General features: G+C 39.6%; 2 protein-coding genes across 6 annotated transcripts in view; one reads left to right on the forward strand and one right to left on the reverse strand.

Annotated features, from left to right (window-relative positions):
• Positions 1-82: 82 nt before the first annotated feature.
• LOC114518130 (F-box protein At1g78280-like) lies at positions 83-9,442 on the forward strand. Of its 2 annotated transcripts, XM_028538061.1 has the most exons (11): positions 83-577; positions 816-924; positions 1,102-1,251; positions 1,729-1,834; positions 1,946-2,001; positions 2,450-2,535; positions 2,621-2,741; positions 2,864-2,925; positions 3,190-3,277; positions 4,576-4,632; positions 8,971-9,442. In XM_028538061.1, exons 1-10 carry the CDS (start codon positions 180-182, stop codon positions 4,591-4,593), a joined length of 1,194 nt encoding a protein of 397 aa, XP_028393862.1. In that variant the 5' UTR covers positions 83-179; the 3' UTR covers positions 4,594-4,632; positions 8,971-9,442. The 2 variants fall into 2 exon arrangements, with proteins under 2 accessions (XP_028393862.1, XP_028393861.1); XM_028538060.1 differs by lacking the exons at positions 4,576-4,632; positions 8,971-9,442 and adding an exon at positions 3,520-3,945.
• Positions 4,168-19,372, reverse strand: part of LOC114518127 (ras and EF-hand domain-containing protein-like) — a 31,236-nt gene continuing 16,031 nt past the window's right edge. The window contains exons 1-17 of one of the 4 annotated variants that reach the window (XM_028538056.1): positions 13,272-13,898; positions 12,920-13,149; positions 11,675-12,662; positions 9,389-9,460; positions 8,616-8,673; positions 8,005-8,052; positions 7,435-7,577; positions 7,288-7,350; positions 7,006-7,151; positions 6,729-6,797; positions 6,430-6,560; positions 6,125-6,269; positions 5,893-5,974; positions 5,706-5,820; positions 5,152-5,265; positions 4,901-4,977; positions 4,168-4,621 (exon numbers count right to left, since the gene is read on the reverse strand). In XM_028538056.1, the coding sequence (XP_028393857.1) occupies positions 4,528-4,621; positions 4,901-4,977; positions 5,152-5,265; positions 5,706-5,820; positions 5,893-5,974; positions 6,125-6,269; positions 6,430-6,560; positions 6,729-6,797; positions 7,006-7,151; positions 7,288-7,350; positions 7,435-7,577; positions 8,005-8,052; positions 8,616-8,673; positions 9,389-9,460; positions 11,675-12,662; positions 12,920-13,149; positions 13,272-13,780 (3,084 nt within the window). In that variant the 5' untranslated portion in view covers positions 13,781-13,898 and the 3' untranslated portion in view covers positions 4,168-4,527. Of the gene's footprint in view, positions 4,622-4,900; positions 4,978-5,151; positions 5,266-5,705; positions 5,821-5,892; positions 5,975-6,124; positions 6,270-6,429; positions 6,561-6,728; positions 6,798-7,005; positions 7,155-7,287; positions 7,351-7,434; positions 7,578-8,004; positions 8,053-8,615; positions 8,674-9,388; positions 9,461-11,674; positions 12,663-12,919; positions 13,150-13,271; positions 13,899-19,372 lie in introns of those variants that run through there. The other 3 variants (XM_028538055.1, XM_028538057.1, XM_028538058.1) reach the window with 3 other exon arrangements.

The following is a 19,372-nucleotide window of genomic DNA, read 5'->3' on the forward strand; positions in this document are numbered from 1 at the left end:
ATTGAGTCGTTTTCTGCTCAGTGTTTTGGCAGAATAATTAGCCTGAAAAACCCGCGAATTTCAATGTAATTTGAATGTTGCAATTGTGGGATTTAAATTTCGCACCTGTTCAAAACAAACTTAATTCAAATGAAACAACTCAAGTTTATACTTAGTACAACCTTTGGTTTGCCGAAGTTATGGCTGTGGAGAACAGTTCTTTAACACAACGAAAGAAAAAGCTTTTTAAATCCAAGTTCCAACGGTCGAATAATGAAAAATTGAAAGCCGAAGGATCCGAAGTTGGGACAGCTAATACGAAATTAAACTTCGTATATTTTGCATATATCATCGCCTTTCTTGCTGTTATTTCAAGTTTGTCCTGGCTAATTTTATGTAAAGCACTTTGCAATGAACTAGAAATTTGCAATTCAGAATTTTTGACAAGTTTTGGAGAAAGGAAGGAAAATTTAAACATCGTCAAAGAAAATTTAAAACCGCAACCACGTGTCCCAAAAGATGATGCTTCACTCTGGGTTCTTGATAGGCGTTCAAACTTAAGTTTAAGTGAATTCATTGAGAAATATGATGGCAAAAGGTTATTTGTTTGAATTATTATCATTAGGGTCATTCAGTCATACAGCTCAACGTAGAATTTTTTTTGTGAATTGCTGGTACTTTGGTATGAGATTTCACTAGCTGTCAGCCTGTCACACTGCACCCTGTCCATCACCTGGCTAAACAGTGCCATGAAATTCTGAACGAAGGTTCCAGGCAACGCTACCATTCATTTGTCTTAGGCATAGTTAGTTTATAATTTTATATATTAATTTCAGACCTGTTATAATCACTGATGTTTTAAAAGATTGGAAGGCTAGCAAATGGAACAAGGAGTTTTTTGTAGAAAATTATGGAGATCGGCAAGTTGTTATGAAAGCTGTACATGTATGTATTGAGTATGTAGCTAAGCTATGCTAGAAATGTAAAACTTCCACCATTGCTAGGAAAATAATTGTCCTGGAGCTATATATTTTTGTATGTCATCATAACAAATAGTGCAGACTGGCATTATTTTCCACTTGCTTGAGTACCAATTGTATTTATTGCTTTCCTCATTAATAGGGGAAACTACATCAAGCTGAAAGCATAGCTTTGCCAATGAGGATATTTGCTCAACATTCTCATGAAGGAAGATCTAAAACATGGACATACTTACAAGATGAACTATTTATTCAGCTTCATCCAGAGTTGAGAAAAGATTTAGGTAACCCTGTAAGTCAATTATATCCTTTGAAGCACCCTTAAAGTCATTGTTGATATCATCTATAATTCCTTCCATGTTGCACACACATTTCTTATAATATATGAAATATGAATGACTGGTCTAATTCCATTTTCACCATTCTATTCTTCTCTTTGATCTCTTCTTCACACAGATCTTTTTCTTCTCTAATATCCTTTTTCATTCTAATTTATCCATTTATAACCTTCAATTGAATATCCATCATGCATCAGCCATTGTCTTTTATCACCATCTCAGTTTTCCATTCACTCCCCTCCCCTTTCCATCCAAATTTTATACACTTTTATTAGGCATGTTATTCCCCATGCATTAATCATCCACAAGTTTAAATGTGTACAATTTGTGGCCTGGTTGAGGCTTTTGTCACTGGATGTTTATTGGATTGTATTTGTAATGGTCAATGTCAATGACGTACTAGATGGAGCTACCTATATTTCCTTCATTAGATCTACCTTCGAGAGGATTTCTTTAAAATATTTCCAAAAGAAGTGAGGCCTTGGAATGCCATGCTTCTCTGGGGAACTGCTTATTCAAGATCCTACTTACATGTCGGTAAGTCACGAGTTCGGAGGACAGGCCTTCATCCTTTATTCTTGTGATATTTATTGATATATGATGCACAATTTTCGTTATCCACGAGTTTTGAGCGGTGTTCTTTTGCAGATCCTTACAACTGGACCGGAACAAATGCTGTTTTCTATGGAAAGAAACTTTGGAAGGTGCGTTTCATACATTTTATTTTAGTAGTTGAGAATCGCCATTGTTTTTTCTTCGACTTTGTTACGATCACATGAATTTTTCCACAAACAACGGGCCATCAACACCTTCCGTAGACAATTCTGCCCCTATCACAGCAACAAAAGAAAAATAAACTATGCCGCAATCTATACTTTAGCAGCTTAGTTCGAAAAAGTGTGTCTAAACTTTGACCAAAACACTACAATTACAGTTTACGTTGCAAATAATCGATTATTGAAGAAATCCAACTTTTTCGCGCCAACATCTTTTCGCTGACCAATCACGTTGCCGGATTTCGCTTTTAATTTCCCGCGCGCGCGAATCAAGTTTTCCTATATGGAGGAGGTGTAAAGGAAGCATGGTGTAAAGGAAATGATAAACGCTTCCCTTAGGGGAAGCACTGGTGATATTTTTTCTTATTCTGTGTAGTTGTATCCCCCCGGCCAAGACGAGTACCTTTATGTGATGCCGAACAAAATGTCTGAATTTCCACTGAATTGTTTCAAATACAACAGGTTAGATTATATGAAAAGTTTTGCGGCAGAATATTTCACATTTTCTTTTGATTCAACAAAACACATATATTTAACATAATTTCAGTCCTATTGATGCGTATGACCCAGATGTAAAGAAATATCCAAAATTTTTGAAAGCTCGAGAAATTTCTTTTGAACAAAAACCCGGAGAGCTGCTTATTATTCCGCCTGGATGGTTTCATCAGGTAATTCACTGGTTCTATACTCGAACCATTACCAATTATCTTCTGATCTTTTCTACTCAGTGATATAGTCTGTTATTGCAAGCATCCATTGTAATGTATTTTCAATTGTACACACTTTGTAGGCGTTTAATGCAGTTGAAACTATCGCCGTTAGCAGTCAAGTAATGAATTCACAGAATTACGAGTAAGAAAATGATAAAAATTTGTGTATATGAAATTAACAAATATCTCACCCGTCAAAACCTTGTAGACCCGTACAAGCATGAATATCGATGATTTTGTTAGTAGGATAGTCGAAGAAAAAATGAATTTAATAATTTGTTTTCTTCACTCATTATCTGCATATATAATTCAGTTAAAAAACGAAAGCAGCGACCATCAAATGATCCGTCAGTCTTGCATAAATTCAGTTTAATGTCAATGAGCTTGTCCAATCTAAAACTTACAGCGTCGTCTTGGAAGAGATTTTTAAAGCTGGAAATGTCGATAGAAAGACCTTACCTGAAGACTTTTACCAACTGCCTCCGATCGAGCAGGTCAGTAGATATGGAAATTCTGTTTGAACGACGCGGTTAGACACTATAACATATGCATGGCTTTGATACACTTATGCTTGTAGTTTTTAATTTTCGTGTTAAATATCCCAATGATGAATACACAGGGATTCATGAAAAATTCTCGACATTTCATCTTTCAATCTGAGAGACCACAGTGTTATGAGTTTTGGAGTTCTCCAATTTAAAATCTTGAAATGGTTTCCCGTTTGTCTTATTCACAGGTTATGTTCGTGGTCAACTCTCTACCGTCCGATATCTTAAAAAGAGGACGTGAAGTGACTAACGATATCTTAAAACAGATGCGATATCTTTAAAAAATAATTTAATAACCTAACGAATACGATGATGGTAATTTAAAGTCTTGCGAGGATACAGTAATATATTCCTGACCATGCAGCACGAAATATGGCCCGCTTACGGAGTCAAGACTTCGCAATCTCTTGCCGAGCTGGTGGTATAATAAAAATGGCATTTTTTCCAATAACTTCTACTGAGATTAATATAAAACAAATTTAATATAAGTCTGTAAAAACATTTGATGGCTGATGCAATCCCTTTCAACACATAACCAGAATCCAATCACCACACAAGCACTGAATTTAAAATAATTTTTATTCATACAAAAATAACAAAACCATAACCCATATTAATAATAAATACAATTTCAATGTTAAATATATAGAATTGATCACACGTAAATTGACTAGACTGCAATTCGTATTATCGTATACATTAAATGAAATCTTTCATAACTTTAAAGCGATAAATATTAAATACACCACTTCAATGATGTCTGCGTATGCATGTGTGAATAAAGATCAATGTGCAGTTTCCTATGGCTATAGAGACTAGATTATTTTGACATCTCAGTTGTAACATAAACTCTGTAATAAACTTTCCTGAGTCATTTCAGTTTTTTTAAGACACTTTCACTCGCAAATCAGTTTTTTTTCTCGATAATCAGAAACGAAGGCAACTCATAATCAAATCAGTTTTCAGAATATCTTTCCTGGTCTTGCAATAGCCAGAAATAGCAGGGGATACCTTGTCTTTCGTGGTAAAGCGAAAGAAAGAGAAGCGTTTCTGATAAACCTTGTATGTAAAAAACAAACCTTGATTTTTTGCGGTCTTGGATTTGTGTTTACTGTCAGTACAATACTTTGTTACGGATATTTAATGCTCTTATGTGACTCAGACAATTTTTTCTCCAGGTAGAGTATCCGTGAGTATCATCTTCCACAACATTTGCTTTTCTTTTTTTCCACGTCCACTTGTAGATTGAGAACGCTGTGTAGTTGCCAGTCTTCCTGTTCCTGCAGTCGTCTGTAAACAAAGTAAGTGATACTGTACATGCGCTGATGATGATAGCCGCTGGCGTGAGAAACATGCAATTGTATTATATTGTGTATAACCTCTCCACACTTCGATATTGGAAGAAACAATAAACGGTACACGAAATACGAAGAAAATTTGATTCCCCATCAAAGACCTGTCTACGTTAACCATAAGGGCATAGCACATGCATGCATTTGCGCAAAAGACATGCGCAATACGACGCCATCATCCTTTAATAATTTGTCATTTTGTTTATCGCCAAATTACCTGGCCAATGTTTCCATTGCTTCGTTAACGTTTTCGCCTGATTTCGCGCTCGCCTCTGCGTAAAGACATCCATATTCCTGAATAACAAGAAACAAAAAAGGTATTTCTATGGTTTTGACGACGTTGATAGTTGTTTTTAGTTTATCCAATTTCGAAAATAGCATTCACAATACTCAAGAGTTAATGATCGTAATTTTGAGTAACCAAATTCAAGATTAGAATCGCCTCCTTTCCGAGATCTTTTACAATACCTGTGCTAGTTCTTCACCATCTTTATAAGAAACGGCGCGACATTTCTGGTCCTCTTCACAAAGATCTAGTTTATTTCCGATAAGCATCACCGTACACCCAGGTTCTGCTGCCTCCTATGACGACGAAATAATATATTCAGTATTCCATGAAAAGTACCCCGCGTCCAGTAACCACCATGCGTACCATAATAACCACCATGCGTACCATAATAACCACCATGTGTACCATAATAACCACCATGCGTACCATAATAACCACCATGCGTACCATAATAACCACCATGCGTACCATAATAGCCACCATGCGTACCATAATAACCACCGTGTGTACCATAATAACCAACATGCGTACCATAATAACCACCGTGTGTACCATAATAACCAACATACGTACCATAATAACCCTCGATAATAACTAAACCCACATATAGATCTTTGACTGATAAGGGATCTCTCTTTAAGAAGAGCCCCTCTTGCCACTGCTCAGTGTATGTTATTTCCACGACAGCCAGTTTACAACAAATGGAAGGAGGAATTTATTTCGTTTTACATACCTCAACACTTGTCATCCAGCTTTTGATATTAATAAACGATGACACCGAAGAAAGATCGTAGAGAAGCACCACGCCATCTGCTTTCCTGAAATATTGCTTTGTGATGCTGCGAAATCTGGAAAAAGAGATACATAGATGGTTCAGTAATGACTTATTGGGATAGTACGAATGTATATGCGTTATTCACCTCTCTTGTCCTGCTGTATCCCACAGTTGCAGAGCTAGCTTTTTAAGACCGAGCTGTAGAGACTTCACTTGAAAATCAACACCTTTTTGGTAGCAAATGAAAAATGAGAATTCAGAACTTAAAACCGTCTCTAGGAACTCAAGGTCAGTTCAACATACACCCTTCACACCTCTGATACCCCTATACACAGTATACACCTATATACACAGTAACGTTTCAGAGCATGGCTTACCTATAGTCGCAGTATACGACGGTTTCCATAATTCAAAACAGTATCTGTGTATAAAACTAGATTTCCCTACGCCTGAATCACCGACAAACACCACTTTGTATATTCGTTGGATATTTGATGCAGACTCGGGCGATAGCGAGTTTTTCTGTGGAAAATGGCACTGGTTATTTAAAAAATATTAAATTTTGGCATTTATCAATCGACTAAGCTGGGTTATTTCATCTTAACAATTGCGTTTGAAACTTTATGAGTTTATATGTACTAGCAGAAGAAATATTACAAGTTGTAAGAAAAACACAGTGCACCTGTTCAGTCGGCATCTTAGTTTCCGTGCCCACAGGCGACCTTCTCACAGGAGACAGCGGTATAATCTCCTTTTCACCGTCCACGCTATCCGTGACTTGAGGTAGTTGATGGTGTCCATTTTCTAATATCACTAGAAGTTCAACGTAATATATGCTCGCGGTCATTGCTGTTGTTTGCGCACTGGTACAGAGATGTGAAACCACAGGTTAGTTTGCGTGATTGAGAACTGTTGGAATGAGAACTGCCCCCTTACGTTATTTCACTAGTGAGGACTTTCCCCCCCAACCACAATACTTACCTTGCGAAGATATGTTAGCCTTGTGTTTTCGAAACTCCTGTTCTGTCTTCTGCTTTTCTGCCTTACTCACTTCAGCGTAGAAAATAAAATGAAATATTATTGTTAACAGTCTGTGTATATCATCATCCCTGCCCTATTCCTGCTATCACCATCATCATCATATCATCATCACATTACATACATACAACGTCATCATCATGTCATCATCACGATACATACATACAACATCATCATATCATCATCACGATACATACATCATCATCATCACGATACATACTTATTGGTTGCATCACATTGTGGACTTGTTCCATCCACTCCGGTCTCTCAGATTCTTTCAATTCTCCGTCCGCAAACACTTGCTCCCCTTCGAACTCTGCTCCATCTGCAAAACCTGCGTATTCCAATATATCCTGACCGGAACCACTTCTGACGAAACGAAAGATCAAATTATAAAAATAATTCCCACCTGGACATCCCAGAATGAAGCAGCTTACAACTGAAAGACAATCCTGTGTAAATTGAGCTAGTTTATGTAGTTTAGCTGATATAAGGAACTTACGGTGGCTGAATAGACTGCACCGAGGTTTTTGTTCGCATCAGTTTCCGTTTGGTTGAGGAGGAACTGCAAAAAGTACACAATTTATAAATAATCGCATCCGTAGTACATTACTCCCACCAAGGCACTCTCCATGCAGTAGACATTCACCTGAAAGACTGTTCATTGTTCTCAGTAACAGATTCCAATGTCGAATCATGTTTCATTCCCTCAAATGTACCAAAATATTTGGACATTTCAGATCCTTGTCTGGTGACAACCTTGTGTTGCTTGACCGGAGAATGCTCTAATGTCTAAAATATCGATTGTTTAAAATTATGTTAAGATTTCCCGAACTGGAATGCTTCGTTCAAAATGGATCAAATTTACTTTAGAGCTGTTCATATGTCGGTCATGTATTTCGCGCGAAGAGGGAAACTCAGTGATTTGGTCTTTGTTCACAGGCAAATTTTATATTTAGAGTTTCATCCGCATTCATTCATAAACTATTATTCTTGTTTAACCGGACGAAATTTAATTCTTGGTGACAAAGTTTGAATAACTTTAAAAAGGGCAACATACAACGCACTCGCGCTAGCCTGCTATATTCTGAAAAATCCTCAGAAAAAAGCTAAGCATTTAGGTTTTATAATGTTTAAATTTAGCTCGATGAATACTACATAAAGATTACACATTTTTAATCAAACATTTAAATTGATTTATTCTAAACGAAGCAGTTACCTGAGCGAGCGCCAGTTCGTCTCGTAGGCACATGTACTTTGACGATTGCTATTTAAGATTCAAATTTAACTCTTTCATATTATCATTTAGATATATAACTTAAATCAAGGACTAATTCTATTCTTCACAAAAACGCTAGTGCTTTTGTTATGTATTTTTATCAGTTAAGATATATGGATGATGCGTCGTCATATATAGTATTATAGAGTTTAATAACTCAGTTATATTCCTTCTTAAATTCAACTGACTTGCAACAGTGCAACCAGAATATAATAAGTTTTAATTTAATGCTGTCTATCACGGACCACAAAGCTGATTTAGAGCCGATTTATTAGAAATGTAGTATATATGAATTTATATAAGTTATACCAGTATACGGAAGCCTATTCGATCCTATTGGAGGATCTCCTTTCTGTAAATATTTTGGTTAAATAGTTCTATTTTAATAAAGTCAAATTCTAAAGGTCTTGACTAAAATATTTCTGCAACGCTGGGTGTAATGAAAGTTTAACTAGCTGGCTGTGATATTGATTCTTCACTGCATGAAAAGTCGCGTGTTGAGCTTTGCAGAAATTTGACTCCAATGCACATCCCACCATATATATACTTACAGCTTCGTGAGCAGCTTCAATGGCATCTTTCTGATCTCTTAATTTCTGATTCACCTCCCTGTTATTTAAGAAATACAACGCAAGTTATTTTTCACCAAGCTCGATAAATAAATACCGAGTACGAAGCACTGGAAATTGCGCCAGATTGCATGTCTGCATGCATGTTTGCCCGCGGTAAAAGGAAACATGCGTTTCGACAAATTTTTCAGTCATAAGTTCGATAGCATGACGCTGGAACTTCGACCATGAGTCTATGTAAAATATAAATCGAATGCCCTGAGCTGTTTTCTAGTATCATTTAAACAGACGATGAATTGAGTTGTCTTTGTGTTAATTTAGCCTTTTTCCGTTGCAGAGTTCCTCGCCCAAAAGTGGAGTCCCGCAAAATACGGTGAGTTTCTGAAAAGGAATAGTGTAGTAGCTTTGGCGAGAAGCCCGCGTTTAGACAAAAGAAATACGATTACGGTGCAAAAATGACATATGAATTATCTCGGCTGTCGTTGATCCGAAATTGTTATGCACGTATAGCAAGCCGAAAGCTTCCGTTTTCTCAAAAAGGCAATGCCCTGAAGCGCATACGGTATATTCGTTTGAGAGCTAGGGTTCACCAAAGATACCTAAAATTTACAAACAGTAAAGAGCTACTTTAATACGACGTATTCCTGTTACGGGTCATAATTCAATTATTGATGCGTCGTTCGATCAGTCTCCCCACCCAGGCGCCTGTTTAAAATTCTTAATAATTTAGCTGTTGTCAAAATTTGTTTTTATACCTTAACATATCCAGCTGTTTCATAAGACTCTCGTGTTCCTTCTGCATTCCCTGAGCTATAGTCATCGCGGTCCTGTGAAATAAAACAGACTTAGTGTATAAACAGTAAGGGTCGGGTGGGTAATATATCAAACCGTGAGATTGTTAGTATATCAATTAATAATTATGCTATATTAGTGTTTCGTGGGGGTCGGGTGGGTAGGTCTGTTATAATATGGCGGGATATATCAATACCAAGCGCTGTCAAGATCATAGAAATTGCTAGCTTTTGTGTAATCAGGCATTATAATACGCGTGTTTTTGACACACTTTGTGTCCTTGTAAAAGACGAATGTGTCCTTGTAAATGGAAAAGTGTGTAGTTAAAAATCATGCCTCATGGACAAAAATGTCTAATATAATTTTAATTTGACTATTTAAAATAATTATTGTTTCTATTATAAAATTGACATTATTGAATATATTATATATTAAAAAAGGCTAGAGACTGACGGACCGTGCTTTGCATGGCTATGCTCTTTTTTATATGCTTGCGTTGTAATTTCACGTTGTAATTTCTAAGACTAAGTGATTATTGAACCTAAAGACAATGTGTGTCCTTGTAAAAATTCCGTATTATAATGCCTGTGTGTAATTAATTTTAGATTTTAGCCTGGCAGCCTGCAGTTTGTTTTGAGCCAACATTAAAGTTATAGAGAAAAACACGCAATGTTTTTTATGTGTTTTTTAAAATGTTCTGACTTTTGACCCAAACAATGTCGGCATCTTATTTAATAATCAATATTGTGATATATTACCTACGTTTGTGATCCATTAAAAACGAGATAGTCGTGTTTTAAAATGCGTATATACAATGTATATTATTCTTTTTATAGGGCTGACAGAGGCATATCATATTAAATATGTATGACCTGTCTGCCTGAAAACGTTTCATGTTAATTTTAAAATGAACGATGTCTAGGTTAGCCATCTCGTTATCGTGTTACAAGTGTTCTTTGGCATTTTTAAAATATCAACTTACATGGCAGTTGAATTCAAATATATAATCATCAATAGGATTAGCTTGCGCAGATCAAGAGATTAGCGTTGTTAATACTGGGATTTCGGGGAAGCTTTAGCCAAACACTGGCTTTATCCTCCCATTAGTGAAGCTTTGCTGTTTGATTAGGCTAAAACCAGAACAAATATTCTTAATTGATTAATGTAACCGTGGATGACACACCGATTGGAATCATTAGAGATGTCAACATCGACAATTCTTTTTCATATTGTTATTAAGCCTTTCTTGACCCAATCAAAGACTGCCAAAGCGCCATGCTTGCGGGTAACGGTATCGCGGAGATTTGGACAAAAGATACTGCGAAATGCGTTTATCTTTTCGAACTCAAAATCATGAACTCAAAATATACCTTGTTTACAATTCTTATATCTAGCTTTAAAGTTCAGAAAATGTGACAGGGTTTGGTTTAGGTTGGGACAATATGAATATTGACACTCAGTATGTTTCGTATATTTTTAATAAACAAATGCATACAATGAGATCCCTTATAATACTTAACAACCTATACCAACAGTTCTCTTTATATATTTTATTTGTACACTATTTTGTGCATATATATTGTATTCTGCTATTATGCTTGAAATTAAATATCATATCTTGCTCCAATACAGTCCGATTACAGAAATGCAAAATGAAAGCCCAACTTAATGGCATGCCTTTTTCGTAAAACAACAACATATAAAATAATCGACCATCATTAGTTCTTTGTTAGTAACAATTAATTCACAATTAGTACATCCAATGTTAGTGACGTCACGGTTAATTTCTAGAAATCACATTGAATTAAAAACCATATAGGAAGGAGATGAATGTTCATAATATTTTCTAAAACGTAGTGAAATATGTTAGCATTAACATCCAGTTTAAGTGGGTCTCGATAGGGCTCAGTTTTGACTTGGCGCACGTTTGATTCATTCTGTTCTGTTTCTCATTCTAGACGGTTAAAATAATTGATATGAGCGATAAAAACAGCAATTCGAGACAACAAATCGTAACCGATAGCTGAGAAGAGGAAAATCCAGAACTGATATTTGGGAAAACTCTTGAGTTCAATTAGTTTGAATCTTAGGTTAAGACTGACGAAATCCTATCGAGATCCACTTGTAGATCCACTAAGACCATCCTACAGCGTATGTTAGTATTGTTATATTATGATGGTTAGGTGTTATATATTACTATTACCCTTAATGGTGGTGAATATATGTCTATACAACATGGCTATACAAACCAGCGGGGAGACTTTTGTTCATCGTAGTAAATCTCGAAATCCTTATCATTGAAAACTTCAAAGTCAGCCGGTAGTAGGGCACTATCAGTTTGAACACTGACGTCACAACGCTGTGGACCAGTAGCATCGCTAGTGCCAGCCTCTTCGTCTTCACCACTTTCTTCCCTGCCGCGTTTCGCGCTTTCAGGAATTTCTGTATCTTGATCAGCCCCAGATGAATGCGCCTGCATTTCACAAGCCGCCTCGCTACTTGATATAGTGGCTTGTCTTTGCGCTTTAATAATTGATGCCAGTTTCTGCAATGCGCACGCGTGATTGCCAGTACGGCGGCAGTACAGAAGACATTTTTCGTCACCGTCTATCCGTATCGAAAAATGAGCTCCTTCAGGTGCCTCGGAACTCTCTGGGTCAATGACCACATCTTTCTGCCATTCTTCGCTTGTTGTTGTACTAGAATATTCACTAGTTTCCCGTGTAGACCTCTTCTCACTCCATTCCTTTCTCGTTGTACTGGGATATCCGTGTTTCTCTTGTCCTTCTTCATACGTTGTTGTACTCGAAAATCCACTACCTTCCCCGAGTTCTTCACCTAAATTACCTCCCGATGTATTGGAGTATGCATACGATCCCCCTGCAGAACCTTCTTCACCCTGTTCCGCTGCCATTGTACTGGAATATCCATCCTCTTCCCTTGAAGTACAGTTTTTTCCACAGTTGAAACAAAACCTCGTTTGACTTGTGTCCTCCATTTCATACTGAGTACAGCGTTCTTCCATCGCGGTGAACTGGGCAAGATCTTTCACCTTTATGAACGAATAGTTTGTCGCCTCTAAACTTTGCAGACATACAGGACAGTCTGCCTTTTTCGGAGGGAAGAATTCAGTTTTTTCTGAATAAGTACTTTCACTTGTAGTTTCCGTTGACGTTCTTCGGATAATCCTTGTTATTTCATTCTCATTTCGATATCTTCCCGGCTCTGTTTGGGTGCCTGAAAATGGAACTACGAGATTAATATTGTAGAGTTGATTGGAACTACGAGATTAATATTGTAGAGTTGATTGGAACTACGAGATTAATATTGTAGAGTTGATTGGAACTACGAGATTAATATTGTAGATTTGATTGGAACTGATTAGACATTGCAATCGAGGCATAAACATGTGTCGTGATGGACCCAAATTTTCAGGGCGAATAACATGATTTCAATATTTCGACAGTTCTTGATAGATAGATTCATCCACCTACCTTCGTGATTCTTCGCGAATACTTGTTCATCATCGTCGACCTTGTCATCAGTCTGTGTCTCACTGTCGCAACACTGTCGTCTCTCACTCGTAACAATCAGGGATGATTCTCGTACTTCCTCGACCGTACTTGTATGTCTATACCATTGAGAATCGTCGTCCTCGTAATCCGTTTGTGTTGAGGCGCTTCCCTGCACTATCTGTGTCTGAACTTCGGAGTCGCTCAATGACCTAAAAACAAAATACTCGTGTTTAAAAAGTTATATCAATGGTCTTTGAATGTTGTATTATATGTAAAAGTTAGTTAATCTGTGCATAATAAATGTTATTTATTTATCTATCTTGCTATTTACCTTGGTGCAGTCATGCTATATGCATCTCTCGTAGTTCCAACGTCCTTGTCCACTTTTTCATCTGTCTGAGTCGTCTCACTGCACACATCACGAGCTTCAGTCTGAGACTCATCGTCAACAGTCGTCGTGAAATCTTCGGGCATCGGATATTCCGCGAAGCTCGGTGTATATACTGATTTCAGGATATTTTCCATCGGTTGAACGTCTTCGACTGGTTTCGGAGCATTTTCGATGATTGGAATTTCTTCAAGTATCGGAGCACCATCAGGGACATCACTTGAGGATCCAAGAGGGTAGTTAGGAGACATGGCAGGGTAATTAGGATCGTTAACAGGATAATTATGAGTATTCGTGGTGATTTCTGTAATGCTTGTCGATACTTGGGAATGAGATTTCTCCACAATAATAGTCTCAACAGTTGAGATCTCTCGAGATTTCTTCTCGTCGTCGGACGAGGAATCGGAAGACGTCGAGGACTCGTCGTCGGCAGGTATGTCAGCGATATCCATAGCTGGAGTTTTCTCCTCTTCTGGTGCAAGGTCGGGTTCTATTTTTTCGTCACTTGACGACTCACTTTCCGACGATGTCGTAGAGTCATCACCCGCAGGCCCAATAACGATCTTTATATCCAGCTCCGGGCTTTCCTTCTGTTCTGGTAGTACTCCTAAAATTATGTACAGTAAAGGCTGGGATCAACTTCAGAAATGTTGAGACAAGATGGACACAAAGCATATACAACAGTTTCAATCTTATTTTGTCAAAGAATTGCAAGACTACAGGAATCAGAGAAAGATATTACCTTCAAACGATGGACGGGCTTCAGGTGCTGGTTCTTCGGAATGCGGTTCCTCCTCGTGAATAGTGACAGGCACGTCTTCTGCGTCATCAGATTCATCTGATGACGCGGCGATTTTCGTGATTGTTGTGGAAATTTGTGTACTTGTTTTCTCCACAACGATAGTCTCAACTGTATTCTCATAAGATCTCTTGGGTACATGTCCATCATCATCTGTCTGTTCATCGTCGGAAGATGTCGACGAAACTTTGTCTGTCGGATATCTTCCTCCAGCGGTTTGGTGTCCTGTTCGGATGTTAGATCGTCAGGTGCCGGAACGTCTTCGTACATTTGGACATTTTCCGGAAGCACGACGATAAGCACGTCATTCTCAGGCGTTTGAAAATCTACAGGCGATTCAATCGTCGAGTCAACAATGACGATTTCCTCACTCGTAGTTTTCTCATAATTTATGTCCACAATTCCGAAAACTGTCTCAGTTGGTTGGTCAGGCTGTTGTTCTATTACAGGTTCTACCTCCACGACTTTGCCTACATCATTATCGGTTCGTTCATCGTCCGCATCCGACGTGGACGAGTCGGAGTCAGATGATTCTTTGTCGGAGTCGGAGTCAGTGCTTGATTTGCGTTCAGGTTCTTTAGTTACAATAAGGAGAGGAATAGAACTGTCATCGTGCGTCGTTGGCTGGTCGTCACACGTCGTGGGTTGTTCGTCATATGTCGTTTGATCATCCGGTACTTCTTCGACTATTTCAACCGCAGCAGGTTTTATGACATCATCTGGCTTTGCCATATCAATCGGAATTATGACGTAATCATTCTCATCATCGCTAGAAGCTTCTTTAGGACTTCCGGGGATGTCGCTTGCCGGGGTATCTTTGGACGGTGGATATTTTTTCCTGGTAACTTCAGTCACTGTAACTTCAGAGTGAGTTTCTTCAACTATCACTGTTTTGATTGTACTTTCCTCCTCTGTAGTAACTTCTCTGGGGGAATCTCTCTGCGTTATTATCACGTCATCGTCTTCTTTATCCATTACGTCATCCTCATCTCTGTCATCGACATCATCATCTTTTTCGCTGTCGTCATCTTTTTCACTGACTTTATCCATCACGTCATCATCTTTATCTATATCGTCGTCATCTTCTTTATCACTGACCTCATCGTCATTCAATTGTTCTAACAGGATTATCTCAAAATCTTCAGCACTTGGAATTCTATACGCCCCGTCAGGGACCGTAGCCTCCAGGGGCTCGTCGCAAACGATTTCAGCCGACTCCGTGTCGTCTATGGGTAAACGCTCGTCAAGGGATTTTGAAATATTTTCATCAATTCCCTCTGGCTCCTCTTCAGATGATGGACTGGATTCTTTTTCAATGGGGATTTCTATTTCCTCTTGTGGTAACTCATCATCTTCCTCGTCCGATAAATCTGGTTTGTTCTTTTGCAAAGACGTTTCAACTTCTTCTGTGATCTCCGTTGGAATGACGTCCTCGTTCGACTTCTCCTCGGCCAAAACAGTTTCGTCTACTGGTGGTATTTCGTCAGGTATGTATTCCAATCCTGGTTGCTAAACAAAATTTGAAGAATAATTATTCACTTTGAGACAAGCTATTTGTCTGATCCTAACTGGCCACATATATGGTTGTGGCCTGTGGGATCGATATTTTTCTTACATACTTCGCGTATATTCTACTAATGTTAGTTGATATTAATAAGGTCGACGGCGAGCTTACCTGTTTCTTTTCCTCCGAAATTATTTCCATCACTTCTGGTTCCTCATCGCTCGTTCCCGTGTCTCCATCATCCTTCTTCAAACCTTCGATTTCTTTCTCAAGAAGTTCATCAATTAGCTCTGGTGATAATTCATCTCTTGGCGGGATTTCGTCCTCTTCCGGAACATTTTCCCCCTCGGGTATATCTCGTCGCTCTTCCGGAACACACAACTCTACAGCCACTCCCTCGTCCGGTTTATGCTCGTCATCGCTGTCCAACAAATACATCTCTGGTCGAAGTTCATTCTTCTTGGGGATGAATGTTGAAATTCCCGAATCGGGTTCGTTTGATACAGGTTGTTCACGTTCAAGCCTTATCGGTTCCCTCGGAATATCAACCCCGGAATACTCAACCCTCGGGACATTTGATTTCGGAGATTCGTCTCTCACCACCGATTCCGGTACTAATGATCCAGACCTCTTGATATTATCAAATCTATTCCCACGTCTACTGCGTCTCTTATTACGAGCTGTAGCTTCCGGTGTGACGTCAGTAGATCTGTCGCTGCCATCCGCTAGCGCAACTGACCGTGGGCTCGGTTCAGAGGAACTTCCACTTGAATCTTTGGGCTCAACTGGGGCATCAAAATGGACAGCCCTTGGTGAAGTGGGTCCTTCTTTGCTCGGGCTTCGTGGAGTTTCAGAAAAATGTTTTGTGATTGTTTTCTCCACAGTAACTGTTTCAGTCGTCCGTGTTTCTTTCACAGTTTTATGAGTTTCTGTCCAAGTCTCATCTCCCGGAGTGTTGTCGTTGGCCTCTCTCTCCGGGGTCTTATACCCCCACCGTCATCAGGCCGGGCAACTTCGCCCCTGTAACCGTCAACTTTTTGAGATATTTCACTTTCTGTACCTATACTTTGAAGACTGCTCGGCGAGGGAGCCTCAACTTCGAGGTCACTTTCCGTTATCGAAACATTCCGATGTGGTTCCACTTCCGCCATCTGGAAACCCGGCAACTCAACGACTTTTGTGTCATCAGAAACTGGAATGTCCTCGTCTTCGTTCACTGCTGTTGATTCTGGAAATTCTGGCACGACTTCTTGGAATTCGACGGCAAAGTCTGGAAGATTCAGTTCACTTTTTATTGGCTCATTGGCGCTAATCTGCTCTGTGATTGGCTCAGAAGCTCGTCGTTCTGGTTCTGCTGGTTGGAATTCCGGAATATCCAGTTGGCTTTCCCGTCTCTCCGCAGTCACGCTTTCGTCGACAGGTGTTTCTGGTTTTTTTGTTTCCGGGATAAGTTCCTGAAAATCTGGAATATATGCTTCCTTTTTAATCGGCTCACTTTGCAGAATGTCTTCATCTATTGGCTGGGAAGGCCTGGGTTCCATGAAAAGGGGAAGTTCAATCACAATTTGTTTCTGCTCAGCAGTCATAGTCTCATCAACCAGGGTAGGTGTTGGTGGCCTTCTCATTTCCGGCAATATTTCCTCCAAATCTGGTACATAAACATCTCTAGGGACATTGGTAACAGACTCGACCGTCTCGCTAACTGGCTCAACTGGTTTGCGCTCTGGAAAATCGGGTATATTGAAGCTCTTCTCCTGACTTTCAGATGTGATGTTTTCATCAACAGGCTCAAATTTCAATTCAGGCAAATTTGGAGTTGATGACCTCTCTTTGGCAACTTGCTCGTCTATAAGGGATATTTCAAGAGGCATAATCAAGTCATCTGATGGCACTGATTCAACTGATAAATCGTCGAAAACTGGAACATGTACAATCTCGATTTCCTGAACTGTATCCTTTTCCTTCTCCTCAACCGGCTCACCAAATTCTAGGAATAACCCCGGCTTTTCTGAGAAGTCCACGTTTTCTGCTATCGGTGCTTGGAATCCTGGAATCGACTCAAAATCAGGAATATCTTTTGCACGTGCATGTTCTCTTTCAAAGCCCGGTTCGTGAACGAAACGTGGAGCAAACACGTGTCCAAATGAATCGGCAACGTCGTCCTTTGTTGGCTGGTCAGTTTTGAACACAGACTCGTCAACTTGCGCTTTTGGGGTTTCATCTTTCATTTTACCAGAAATTGGAATAAGAATTTGTTCTGGAGCACCTTCGTCATCGAGTTCATCATCGCTGCTGCTTGTTGTTGAGCCTTCGATGTCAACGTCATATTGGTCAGTGAGGTTCAGCTCGAATAAGTTCTCATCCTTAGCTCTTCGTTTTGTGTGCCTCTTTTTGTTCTCGGTCACCATTTTAAGCCGTGTGTGTAAGAAAAGGTCTTCTCGACTCTGAGAGGGTAGATAGTCATTATCATCATCTTCCTCCAGTCTGCCAAGCATGGTTAGATTGATTGGGCGTCCTGTGTCGTTATTCACAATAATATATTCGTGCGCTACAAGAGAAGGTTCTTCGCGTGACTGGCCGTCATGTTGGTCGGTTTGACGTTCAGGTGCTCTGTACTCAGGTTCATTGTTGACAGGTTCCATAAACTCAGGCTCAACAGTTGCAGGTTCCACCTGTTCAGGTTTGCTTCCAGAAGGTTGAACATTATCAAGACCCCTCCTGTCCGGCGAGGAATGCTCAGGATCATTTCGTACAGGCACATTAACATCATGCTCGCCTGACCTGGATGAATCGGATCCAGACTTCCACACCTTCTTTACTATAGTCTCTGTGGTGGTCTCAGTGCGTGTTTTATGCGTTGTACGTTTTGTGTGAATTGTACGATCCACCTCGTGGCTCGTGGACTCGTGTTTTTCTGTACTTGACGATTCTTCGTGTGTCATATGCGTGGTGTCCCCATCATAAGGAACATCGTCAAACAAAGTTGAGCTGGGTTTGTGTTTTGGTGTGCTAGAACGTACAGTACTGTGTTCGTATAGGGTACTGTGTTCCGGTCGAATATTTTGATCATCGTCATCTGTGTATTCAATCTCTACAATACGTCCATCAGGCTCCTCCTCTTTTTCAGTGCCTCGGACTCTCTTTATGGGAATCTCAACATCTCCAGGGCTTTCTTTTGAGGGTCTTTTCTCGTGGGATATTTTGTCGGGGTAAGACTCATCCCCTTTTTGGGGTTGTCTTTTGTGCGGGTATTCTTCCAAGGGGCGTTCTACTTCCATAGAATCCTCCTCATGCGGACTTTCTCCCGTGGACGGCTTTTTGTCCGATCGGACTTTTGACACAGGTGGATGACTCCACTTTATCTCTTGTGATCTAATCTTATCGTCATTCAGAGGATCCGATCTTCCGACTGGCGCATCTTGTCCTCGAGGAAAGCGTTCCTGACGACGATACAGCGGCTCGTGTTGTTCCTCTGTGCTACGATCTCCCATCCGTGGTTCCTGGAACGAGGGCGGGAAATTCATATCGGCGGACCTTGCGTTAGTCCTAACGATGGTCGGTTCCTCCGCGCGAGTTTCATCCCTGGGGAATTGTTCTAGTTCAAATGGCTGTGTCGCAAGCTGCGTGCGTCCAATACTTTCATCCACTGGCATTTCAGCATTGGGGATTTCTTTCACATCGTCTGGCTTTTTTTCTGTTTTGTCCACAATTTCCTCGACAGGCGCCCCCAATTCTGTAAAT

Source organism: Dendronephthya gigantea, unplaced genomic scaffold (assembly GCF_004324835.1).
Source record: "Dendronephthya gigantea isolate DGI-Jeju-01 unplaced genomic scaffold, DenGig_1.0 000010F, whole genome shotgun sequence".
NCBI lineage: Eukaryota > Metazoa > Cnidaria > Anthozoa > Malacalcyonacea > Nephtheidae > Dendronephthya > Dendronephthya gigantea.

Coding starts and splice junctions, on each gene's coding strand:
- LOC114518130 (XM_028538060.1), top strand. CDS start 180: ATGGCTGTGGAGAACAGTTCTTTAACACAACGAAAGAAAAAGCTTTTT. Junction 1,252..1,728: donor GAAAAGATTTAGGTAACCCT/GTAAGTCAATTA, acceptor TTCCTTCATTAG/ATCTACCTTCGAGAGGATTT. Junction 2,002..2,449: donor ATGGAAAGAAACTTTGGAAG/GTGCGTTTCATA, acceptor TATTCTGTGTAG/TTGTATCCCCCCGGCCAAGA.